This window comes from Oratosquilla oratoria, chromosome 9 (assembly GCF_046742065.1).
Source record: "Oratosquilla oratoria isolate Oo_2021 chromosome 9, ASM4674206v1, whole genome shotgun sequence".
Taxonomy (NCBI): domain Eukaryota; kingdom Metazoa; phylum Arthropoda; class Malacostraca; order Stomatopoda; family Squillidae; genus Oratosquilla; species Oratosquilla oratoria.
Window position 1 is genome coordinate 6,890,128 of NC_134785.1, and position 12,413 is coordinate 6,902,540.

Below are 12,413 nucleotides of genomic sequence, written 5' to 3' on the forward strand. Positions count from 1 at the left end.
AAATCCCCAGCATAATGTTCTGCTAGGAATTTCTTGGTGCTTTCGAGCAACAGATGGTGGCTTGCCTGGCGGCCTAGTCCATAGACTTCGGTCCTTACTTCAGGTGGTGAATAGGTCCAGGGAGGAAAGGGGTCTTGCTGATTTTGGGCCACTAAGCGGCGATCACCAGGTTGTAGTCCAGCTTGGAGGCAGATATCCTTGACGGAGATAGGCAGACCGCATACGGGTTCCGTCGGTGGGGCCGCGACCCATCCCTCGGAAAGTTCCTCGTCAGTCGAGTTCGGTACTCTGGCTGCACTGAAGAGGTATCGGCAGGCGTCCCTTTTGATACGGCGCCATAGTGGCAGGATGCCAGCTTCACTGTACACCTGCTCGTGAGGGACCGACCGCGGGAGACCGAGTCCCACTCGGAGTGCTTGACACTCAATTTGGGTCATCTTGTGCACTGCATCCCTTGACAGGTCATGCAGCACTGCCGCCCCAAAGAGGAGCCTTGACTGACCTCACACCCGCCTTATGTACCCGTGGGGTGTACCGAAAAGTAGCGCCCCCCTGGCTGAGGCAGGGTTGCCGTGCGTAGCCCGAAATTGTGCTTTCCTACGGATACAAATACAAGTAGTACAGCCGTAATATTTCCTTAACCTACACATATGTACTACGAGGCCGAAGACCGGCTGTCTGTCCCCTCATATTTACACTTATTGTCTCGCCCCTTACTGCAACGGCGATATTACTGGAGGTAAAATTATGGAGAGAGGCAAAAAACTTGATAGTAGCGGGGAAAGGCAAACACAGTGGTTGGCCCCCCATGGAAACGAATGGTAGTCAAAACCAGGGAACTTTTTACTTACTTAGTTTAGTATACTTAGTAGAATTCAGAGGGTCTTCCTCATAGCTGTGGTGGTCCACCGCTACTTCCAGTCCGGGAATCTCCTTTTTGTAGGTTGATCTGGTCTGGGATGGAATTTGAGGCTGCCCTGCAATGAGCCGTGTATCCAGGTACGGGAGGCTCGTCTGCCAGTTGCTTCAGATATTTATCTAGGTGTAGTTTAAGGTTTGTGACTGGGCAGTTGTTTGTCTCTCTTATATGTTTTGTCTCTCTTATATGTGAAGCTGGAGGCCAATAGGGTCCTGATTCCTTCTGGGGCAGATGTAGGCAGTGTTTTCTTTTCACACATGCGACCATTTCTGCTATTGTGTGTTTCTAGTAGGGATAATGTAGTAGGGTCAGGTACCTGTTTCTCCAGTATTTTCCACATATATATGGCCCGGTATCTCTCTCTTCTTCTTTGTTGAGAGTATAGCCCTAGTTTTTTCAGGCGATCCCAATAATTGAGGCCCTGCATGCCTTTGATTTGCCTTGTGAAATGCCTTTGGACAGACTAGTTCCTATATTTCTGCCCTCTTGTGTGGTGACCAGAGTTGTTGTTGTTGTTGTCGTTCCCTAGACTGTCTGTCCGAGCAGTCCCGTCTCCCCAAGGAATGCCATAGCCGAAACTGGGTTTTCCCACAAATCCTTTATAGAGCGTATGTTGTGTTGTTTGCGTGCATGATTGTGTATAATGCAGTCTTCCATTATGTGTTGTATGTTGTATGGCCCCCAACCCCAAGAGTTGGGGGCCAAACGGCAGCAACTACCCCTGGCCACCGGCTCTACGCAGGTGGTGACCAGAGTTGGCTACAATAGTCGAGTACTGGTTGTATAAGTGCCTTCCAGAGTGATAACATTAGCTGTTCATCTCTTGATTTGAAGGTCCTAAGTACCCATCCAGCCATTTGTCTGGCTTTACTAGTAATTTTGAAGATGTGGTTTCTGTAGGTGGCCTCTTCATTGAGGTGAATTCCAAGGCACTTTACAACCGGACTCAAGGATATATTTGTGCCTCCTCTGGTATGGAGAGTGGTGGAACTTTTTAGGGCAGAATTTGGGCCACATCTTAGAATTTCAAACTTCTCCTCGATGAAATGCATGTTGTTAAGTTCAGCCCATTCTGAGATTTTGTCCAGGTTGTCTTGCAATTCCTGGATGTCGGCCTCATGGCTGATTCTATGGCTGAGGGTGGTGTCATCCGCAAAGGAGGACAAGAATGAGCTGTCAATGGCTTGGCCTATGTCATTCATTAGGACCAAGAAAAGTAGCGGGCCCAGCACAGAGCCCTGCGGTATACCACTGAGAACTGCTGACTTTTCTGTGGCCATCAACAGCTACCACCTGTGTCCTTGTTCTGACAAAGTTGTGGAGCCATGTCCCAATCTTTCCCTTAATTCCCACAGCTTTGAGTTTATGTGATAGAATGCCATGATCAACTCGGTCGAAGGCCTTAGCAAAGTCAAGGCACACAACATCAACATTTCCTCGTCTTGTGAGCCCCTGGAGCAACCATTCATAGTGACTTAACAAGTTAGAAAGACATGATCTCCCCTTACGAAAACCGTGTTGAGATTTGCTTAATAGTTGATGTTTTTCCAGGTACTTGATGATGTTATTTCTCAATATCTTTTCAAAGATCTTTATGATATGTGATGTAAGTGCAACTGGTCTGTAATTTCTGGTCACACTTCTTTCTCCTCCCTTATGTATTGGGGATATTATGTCTTCCTTTAGTCTCTTAGGTATTATTCCTGTGTCGAGGGACAGTCGCCAGATTTTCTGAAGGGGGGATGTTAGAGCTTCTTTACATTTTGTAAGAAAGATGGCAGGCACTCCATCTGGGCCAGCAGCTGAGTTTACTCTAATTTCACTTATTGCCTTAAGCACATCAGTCTTGGTGAAATGAATGTCATTGAGTTGTGGGTTATCGTTGTTTTGTACTGAGAAGAATTCTTGTGGGTTATTTACAATACTTTCTGCTTTTGGTTGGGAAAACACTGTTGTGTATTGTTGTGCTAAAACACTGCAGGTTTCCTGGGGGCATGACATTTTACCATTATCCAATTGGAGTGGTCCAATTTTGGTTTTTGCTTTTGAGATTTTTTTGCAGTAACTGAAGAAATACTTAGGATTGGACTTAATGTTACTTATTGCTTGAATTTCTTCTTTGTTTCTTTGCTCCTCGTGTGATGTTTTGATTTCCCTTTCAGTTGTGGCTATTTTTCTATGAAGTGCCCTTTTGTGGTTATCATTTGTTGTTTTCATTAGTTGTTGGGTGAGAGAAGTTCTTTTCATCAGTATCTTCCGGTCTTTGGGGATGTTGCTTTTTCGAGATGTTAGTGATCTTCTCTTTGGTATTTTGTCTTCGCATACAGTTAGTATAATCTCAAGGAAACTATTCAGCAGAACATTAGGGTCATTGCCTTGGAGGAGCGTATCCCAGTTTAAGTTACTCAGGCATGAGTTCACCTCATTCCAATTGATGTTGCTGTTGAAAAAGTTAAATTTGGAGAATGGGTTACTCATAGGTGGTATGGATTTGTCAATAGGGGAGTCTGGTAAAGTGTAGTTAGTGGTTATTGTAATGAGGCTGTGATCTGAGATGGTATTATTGGTCATGTAACTGGAAATGGCATCTCTGTTATTAATAAAGAATAGATCTAGGATGTTGTTTCCTCTTGTTGGTGTGTTAATGACCTGCATCAGGAACATTGAGTTGGTGAGGTGCAGGACTTTCTCTGCTCGTACTTTATCAGATTGGGGGGCTCCAGCTATGATGCCATCAGGCCATTTGATAAATGGGAAATTAAAGTCCTCGCAGAGAACTAGATCTGGTGTGGGGGTTGGTAGGGTCTTGTACAGATGTTCGAGTTCTGAAATTGAATTTTCAAAATTTGTTAAGGAGCAGGCTGGGGGTCGGTAGCAATTTATTACTACCATGTTTAGCTTTTGAATGTGTAGTGCCTGTAGCTGCACTTGGTCATCTGTATAGCTAAGGATTAATTTTGCATTTGGAGTAATGTCATCTCTTAGATATATAATGGTCCCACCATGGCTCCTGTTTTTCCTATCTGTCCTATATATTGTATAGTTTTCCAGTTGTATTTCTGCATCTCTTACATCTACAGATAAGTGGGTTTCTGTGAGGGCAATAATCATGAAGTCTTCAATCTTGGCTAAATCTCCAAGATAAGGAACTTTACTTTGATTTGATTTGGGGTAGAGCCCCTGGATATTGCCCATAAAGATTTTTTCTATTGGCCTCCCCCGATTGTTGGCCAAGCCCAGAGTGGGCTCATGGGTGCCGGTGGTGTGGCAAGTGTAAATAGTGTAAACAGGAAGGATTTATATATTTAGTTTAGCAATGTGGACATATTTAGTTTTGATAAAAGGATAGAATTAAGTAACAGAGTAAGTGAATTGGAAAATACACCTCATATCATAGCTCTGCAGGAGGTCAAACCAAAAATTTTAGATATGAAAGGACCAATGCAGAATATAATATGGAAGGATATGATCTCATTGAACAGAACTTACATAATAACATAGGAAGGGGACTTGTTATCTACGTTAAGAAAGGTATCAAGTTTAATCTAGTCGATCTGAAAACCAAATATTGTGAATACTGTGGTGTACTGATAGAATGTGGAATTGAGAAATTAATGGTCATATCTATATACAGAAGCCCAAACAGCGATGAAAGCAATAATCATGCTGGGCTGCTCCAACTGATGCAGGAGGTAAGTGATATGAATGTGCAATATAAAGTACTACTAGGGGACTTTAACCTTCCTAATATTAACTGGAGTAACTATACAACAGAATCTAGTCATATGGATTACAACAGTCAATTTATTGAGAAAGTGAGAGATTGCTTTTTTACCCAGCACATACTTGATATCACCAAAATAAGAGGGGACAACACTGGAAACACACTAGACCTAATATTTACTAATGATGAAACAATGATTGGAGAAATCAGTGTAGAAAGCCCGCTGGGAAAAAGTGATCATGCAAGCATTCTGTTCACTTGCGGCACTCAGGAGCAGATGGATAACAGTAAGCGACAAATTTATATGAATGAGAAGGCCGACTATCAGCTCATGAAAGAAAGGCTTGGAATTGACTGGAACCAGTATTTACAGGATTTGGGTACAGAGGAAAAGTGGAAGAAATTCACCAATAAATTACACAAAGTGATTGAGGAAGGTGTTCCCAGGAAACATATTAGAGCAGTAAATAAAAATAGTACAAGAAAAAATGAAAACCTACCAATGACTAGGAAACTAAGGGCTAAGATTAAAAGGAAATAAAGAATGTGGGAAAAATTGAAGAAAATGAAACAGGAAAATGACGGAACACTAAACAGGAGATACCAGGACACAGAAAGAGAGTACAGAAGAGTCAATAACCAAGTTAGAAGACAAACTAGGAATGCTGTGAAATCAAAAGAGAGGGAAATAGCAAGGTATGTGAAGGAGAATCCGAAGGTGTTCTGGAAGTATGTAACATCGAAGACGAGAAGAAAGGCCCACATTGGAGAACTGTATAAAAATGAAGAAAAAACTCAAAAGGCATCAAGTGACAAGGAAAAAGCTGACATACTCTCAGAGCAATTCTCAAAGGTTTTCATACATGAATGAGAGGAAGATCCACCTAGGGCGGCTATAAGGGAGGCAACGACACTGGATAGTATGGTAATCACTGTAGACAAAAAAAGGAATGCCCTGCAAAAGCTCAAGAGGAACAAATCACCCGGACCCGATGGGATACATCCAAGGGTAATTAAGGAACTGATGGAGGACTTACTGGAACCACTGATAATTATATATAACAGCTCATTGCAGGACGGAGTGGTACCCGAGGACTGGCGTATTGCCCATGTCATGGCCATCTACAAGAAAGGCAACAAATGTGATCCAGGAAACTACAGACCTGTCAGCCTAACAAGTGTCCTATGCAAGGTTATGGAGTCACTGTTGCGGGAGGAGGTAATTAGGCATATGAAGGAGAATAAGTTATTTAGTGAGAAACAGTTTGGCTTCATTTCTAGATCAACTACACTGCAGTTAATAAAGGTACTGGATGACTGGACTGAGGCAAAGGATGAAGGGTTGGCTGTGGATGTGGTGTATTTGGACTTTATGAAAGCCTTCGACCGAGTACCACATAAACGTCTGATGGAAAAAATATCAAGCTACAGGATAGAAGGTAAAATATTAAGATGGATTCAGAACTTTCTAACAGGGAGAAAACAGAGGGTGTTGATAAATGGAGAGGCTTCTAGATGGAAGGAAGTAACAAGCGGAGTCCCGCAGGGCTCTGTTCTTGGCCCCATGCTCTTTGTAATATTCATAAATGACCTGCCAGAAGCAGCAGTGAATGGAAGTAAAGTGTATCTATATGCAGATGACACTAAGATATACAGGACAATACAAAGCAATGAAGACTGTGATAGGTTACAGTGGGACCAGGACGAACTCAAAGAATGGACAGAGAGGTGGCTCCTAAGTTTTCATCCAGAGAAGAGCAAGTATATGAGGATAGGGAGGACCACAATGGAAGAGAAGGGTTATAGTTTGTACGGCAACATCAGTAAGACAGGAAATGAAAAAGACATAGGGGTGATCATAGATGACAAACTAAATTTCTCCAGCCACTTGGCAGAAAAAATCAATAAAGCCAGTATGTTAGTAGGGCTGATCAGAAGGACCTTTCAACATTTAGAACCAAACATTCTCAAGCCTCTGTACACGGCTCTTGTAAGGCCACACTTGAAGTACGCCAACCCGGTGTGGTGTCCCTATCTGTTGAAGGATTTGGAGGCTGTGGAGAATGTACAGCGGAGAGCAACTAAATTATTGCCATCCCTCAACGAGTTATCGTACGAAGAGAGACTGAGGAAGTTGAACTTGCCCACCTTGGCGTACAGGAGATCCCGGGGGGACCAAATTGAGACATACAAAATCGTCACTGGTGTATATGACAGAAACTGCACTGAGGGTCTCTTTGAATTTAGAGAGGGGTCCAGTACAAGGGGAAATAGTCGGAAAATATTTAAGCCAAGAGCAAGGTTGGACCTGAGAAAGTACTCCTTTAATAACAAAGTCATTAATAATTGGAATGAGCTGCCAGAATGGGTGGTAAATGCAGACACAGTCAAAAGTTTTGAGGCAAGGCTAGACAAATTCTGGGAGGGACAAGAGCAAATATATAATTATAGAGCACAAATTAACACTGCACGCGGCCAGCACCAACATCATACTAGAAATCAGGCTGCCACACTGGAGTCACAGGCCACATAAGGCCTCTTCCAGTAAAACGTCAACTGTAATCAATTGTAATTACAAGCCGAAATACTGCGTAGAAGCACATGTGGGGAACTCCGTTCACCACATTTCACCCTCCTTCCCCTGCGAAGCGTGGACTCGTGATGTCCAAACGGGGAGGAGTGCCCGGAAACACAATGCACGGGGGCGGCGCGCATACGGGAAGGAAGAGGATGCCTGTGACACCGTACCAGGTATCGCCCCCCATGAGGAAGGAGACACAATATTGACCTGGTACCGCTAGGGGCCTACGCACCACCCGGCCCGACTGCAAGACCGTGCCCTCCGGGTTGAACACCCCTTCCCCGGAGGGTATGTGGAAGTGTTCCTGGTGGGGACTGAGTGCCGCGGGGAGCGTGCCAGACTCTTGTGTATCCTGTGTGGGCGGAGGGGGTCGCGGAAGGTCCGGAATGGCAGGGAGCGGCTGCGGAGGGTGTTGTGGTGGCAGCTCTGCCTGATGAGAGTAGGGGGTGGGAGGAGCGGGGTTAGGAGGGGGAGGGGTTGAAGGATGAGGTGGAGAGGGTGAGAAACGCGGAGGAGTGAGGTGTCCCAGTTCGTCTTGGGTTGACCCGGGATGAACGAGGACTGCGTGAGGTGGACGGAGAGGAGGGGGAGGAGTATTAGAAAGACACGGGGGAGGGGGGGTTACTGTTTCGTTCCGTTCAGGGAAAGGGTGTATGACGATTGCGTGCGGAGAGTGAAGTGGAGTAGGGGGAGGAGGGGGAGGGGTATTAGAAGGGCGATGTAAATGGTGTGGCTGGGAGGGAGGCATGAGAGGAGGAGGAGGGATAGTAACTGTAAGGGGTGCTTGGGCACTTGCGTCGACGTGGGCGGGCTTCACTCGATCCCGTGATACCGTCGAGTGGCGAGAACCGATCTTAAGGGTGACGTGCTTGGCCGCGCGTGCGAGTACCTGGTGGGGGTGTGGTAAGTGCCAAACACGCAGTATTTTTGGTAGGAGTTTATTGAGTAGGTCTACACACAAGTATGGCAGGAAGTGATCCCCCAAGCATTCGCTTGTGACAGATCACTTCCTGCCATACTTGTGTGTAGACCTACTCAATATGGTTTTCGTTGCTAGAGGTGCAATTGGCACTTACCACAGGGGCCAGTGTACCTAGGTGCCAAGGAACCAATACGCGCATCGACGCGAAGAAACACGTTGTCTGCCGACATGAGCGTGGGGTGGTGGTAAGTGGCGTATGCTGCAGGAGGCTTAGGCGGCTGAGGTGTGAAAGCCCTCATGGCTTGGCGAAGGGCAGGCATGAACGCGAGCTCGGAGTGCGTGTTAAGGGCAGGCATGAACGCGAGCTCGGAGTGCGTGTTAAGGGCAGGCGTGTATTGGGAGGGTAGGCGTAGATCTTCGCCGTAGACTAGTTCCGCTGGCGTGAGCTGGAGGTCCTTAACGGTGGAACGGATGTTCAAGAGAACGATTGGAAGTGCGTCCGCCCATGACGTTGGGTGAGGTTGGGCGCGCAGGGCTTCCTTCAGTCTCCTGTGGAAACGCTCCACCATGCTGAGGGTGATAGCCCGTGGTCCGCTGCCTGCTGGTGCCAAGGAATAGTAGGAGGTCTGTCCACGCCTTCGATTCCCACTGCGGGCCCTGGTCCGTGATGATCGTGCGCGGGGCCCCCAGACTGGCCACCCAACCATGCAGAAAGTGGAACGCTGTGCACTCTGCGTTACTGGAGTTCCCCACAGTTTCATGTATTTAATTTGCATTGTATTGATTTATCATCAAAATAACAATGTGCGTGATGAAATATACAATAATATGATAATGAATGGATACCACAAAAATGCCCTATGTACTTATTAATTTTCTAGTGTTGTCCAACAGGTTCCTGACATGAGCCCACGTACACATTAATGGAAAGAAATACAAAAGCTCACAAACATGGTATCTAATAGTTTGATATTCTAATTAGTTGATCTACGTTTATTCACATTTGGTTAACCTAACCTAACCCGGCAAGCCTAACTTTACCCATTAACCTAATTGGCCCGATAGTCTTTTTTTTTTTTCATTAAAGGTGTGAGCTAATGTTCGTACCCTTAACAAGATCGTAGTCAACATACAAGACAAATAGGAAAATATACCAATACTGTTTATAAAAAAGTTTAAAAATTGAAGACAGGTTAACATCATATCAATTAAATCTAAGCACCAGTGATTATAGTAAATAAAACCTGAAGATTCTTCAACATAAAAAATCTATGATAAACTATCCTTAACTTAAACTGTGGTTTATACCTGAGTTTGTGTACATGACTAGGAAAATTATTCCATAATATACTGGTGTAAGAAAAGTAAGTTCCATGGCACTTCAATCGGAGCATAAGAAAAAAATAAAATAAGATAAAAGTCTTCTAAATTCCTGCGAGAGGAGACAGAGGGAGGGTTGCCGAGTTGCTGAAGCGTCCCTGCTCTGTCTTGCTACACTACTTCTGACCCGAGCAGTGGTTATGATACAGGAATGAACATTCACAAGGAATTCAGATGAGAAGGGAAATGGGGGTGGACTGGGAGAGAGTAAAGACGTGCCTCAACTGGTTACTTCCACATTTACACCAACATTAGGAGAACGAGTAAAGAATATTTATTACATAAACGAAATAATATTAGAAAAATTAACGTTATTCCAGGTATATGCAGAAACTACTGATTGGCTGAGAGCGGGACATCCGCGAACCCCCGGGGAAGCATCTGGAAACTCCTGGGGAGCCCCTTGGGAGCCCATGAATTGTCTGTGGGGAACTCCTGAGGAGCCCCTTAAGAACCCCCCGGAATTTGATGGGGGAACGCTTTTGGGGCCCCTGTGAAAGCCCTTGGAAGCCCTAAGGGGAGCCCCTGGTACTAATAAAAGAATTCCTGTAATTGGACCGGAAAGCGGAAATCCCTCGAAAGGACGTGTCCCCTCCGGCTAGGTACCGAATGCGCTTGCGAGCGAAGCGAGGTCGCCCGAAGGTCCGACTCGTCGAAGGACGCGTCGTCTTCCAAGGGCGTGCTGGGGCCTTCGTCAGCGTCGGGATCCCGGGTCGGCTCTGGGCCGCTGGGGGAACCGTCGGGCAGTTCCGACACTTCGGCTTCGTGATTCCCGTCTGCAGTGACCTCTCTAGTATCATCATCATACGGATTGGGGTCTATAGGGGCGCTGCCTGAACCCCCGGGGCTGCTTGGTTCCGAAGGGGACTCATACTCCTTGGCCGTGGCGTCGGTGATGGTGAGCACGGTGTCGGTGGGATAGGGACGGGGCGGGACTGCCCTCTGGATGCTGGGGCAGACGCGGGAAAGCCAAGCACCCCTTCGTCGCCTTCGTCGTCAGGGGTTGGGTCGGTATCAACGGGCGCTGCTCGGTATCTCTTCACATGTATGATGCTGGCTGTATACGTTCGTCCATGGTGCTCGTATTCGACCTATGACAAATTCGGCACTTGACTGACTGTGAAGGGCCCCGTCCACTTGGCGGCCAGTTTGTGGGGCATTTCGCTGGACGTGGTCGACACTAACACTAAGTCGCCGACCAGGTGAGGATTGATCGATCTTCTTGAGGGAAATCCACGTAATGGTTGGCAACTTGACGGCAGTCGCCCCAGGTGGTCCTCTTGACGAAGGGCGGGGAGCGGCACGGCTGACGGCAGGTGACAATCCATAAGCAGTCGAAGGCCGGTGCCTAGGATCAGCTGGACTGCGGGAAGGTCTTTCCTCCAGGTCAGGCAGGGGTCCTCCAGCAGGGTTACCCTCAAGACATTGTTAATTGTCCGATGGGATCGCTCGATGACAAAGTTTCCTTGCGGGTAGTACGGCGAAGGATACGCCATCTTGCATCCCAGCAGCTGTTGTAGCTGAGACCAAACTTGCCCGGTGAATTCCGGTCCTCGGTCGTACAAGATGGACGCGGTATTCCTGAAGTAGGCGATGACACGGTCGAACAAGCCTCTGGCCACTGTGGGGGCGGAATGGTCGGCCGCCGACAACAAGATCGTGAACCTGGAGTACACATCAATAATGGAAATGATGAACCGGTGTCCTCGGGCCGCTGGGAAGGGCCCCATAACGTCGATGTTGGCGGTGTGCCAGGGGTGCTCGGCGGTCAGGTGCCGGGTAGGAGGCCCGTGGGCCCTTAGTCTGTCCCTCACTGGCAGCCTTCGGAGGCTCAGGCGGTGTCTTCGGCCATCCAGCGGCCTCCGTCGACCACGTATCGTTCTCGGAACTTGTCCATCAGTTTCTTCGCCCCTAGGTGGTTGGCGGCCGATTGGTGTAGCCCCAGTACGGGTCGGACGGGCTCTCCTCGTTGGGTGGCTTGGTTAATCTCTCGCAGTTCGGAGCGGACTTCGTCAGGTATGCCCTGCAAGGCCGTCAGCGAGGAGACCCCCTCCTCCTGCGGTAGTCTAAACAAAGCGTCGACGTAGGCTTGCGACTTGCCAGGGCGGTGTTTTACTCCTCCAGTTCCGCCCGCCATCAGTGGAGAAGGGCACAGTCGACAGTCTTCATCGTTCGTAGCCACTGCAGAGAGTAGTGGTCCGTATACACCTCGAAGTCCATCCCCACCAGGTAGTGCCTGAATTTTCGGATTACTCAGACTATTGCGAGGCACTCCAGCTTCATGGCCCCGTAGTTCTCTGCCGAGTTGATTATTCGACTGGTACAACATACTAAGCATTCTCGCCCGTCCTGGACCTGGGTCAGGATGGCCCCCAGCCCCATGGCAGAAGCGTCCGTGTAGAGACGGAAGGGCAGTCGAAAATCGGGGTAGGCGGTGATGGGTTTGGCCAGTAACTTCTCCTTCAACCCGTCGAAGGCATATTGGCATTACTGATTCCAGTCCCACGAGGCACCCATCTGGAGCAGATTGGTGAGGGGGTTGGCTATCGAGGAATATTTTGGCACGAATCACCTGTAATCCCCTGCTAGTCCCAGGAAGCTCTGGAGTTCCTTGACGGTTGCTGGGGTCGGGACGTCCCAGATGGCGGGCAGCAGGCGGGGGTCAGGTCTGATCCCCTCATCCGCTCGCTCGAGCTATTATTTATAGACAACCTACCTATAAAATGCAACAATCCATTTTCTACCCCTCTTTTCTACCAGCCTTTTACAGGGCTCAGCAGCAACCATTTGGTCGTCCCGGTCAACCCTTTTCTACCAGCCTCTTACAGGGTTCCAGCATACATTTTTTATGCCAGGAAGTGTCAAGTAGTTTTTGATGTCTTCATCT

At 47.5% G+C, this 12,413-nt stretch overlaps 1 protein-coding gene across 1 annotated transcript; it reads right to left on the reverse strand.

Annotated features, from left to right (window-relative positions):
- Nucleotides 1-2,113: 2,113 nt before the first annotated feature.
- LOC143027968 (uncharacterized) lies at nucleotides 2,114-4,114 on the reverse strand. Its single transcript, XM_076189611.1, has one exon. The coding sequence runs from the start codon at nucleotides 4,112-4,114 to the stop codon at nucleotides 2,114-2,116; it is 2,001 nt and encodes a 666-aa protein (XP_076045726.1).
- Nucleotides 4,115-12,413: the final 8,299 nt, after the last annotated feature.

Coding starts and splice junctions, on each gene's coding strand:
- LOC143027968 (XM_076189611.1), bottom strand. CDS start 4,114: ATGGGCAATATCCAGGGGCTCTACCCCAAATCAAATCAAAGTAAAGTT.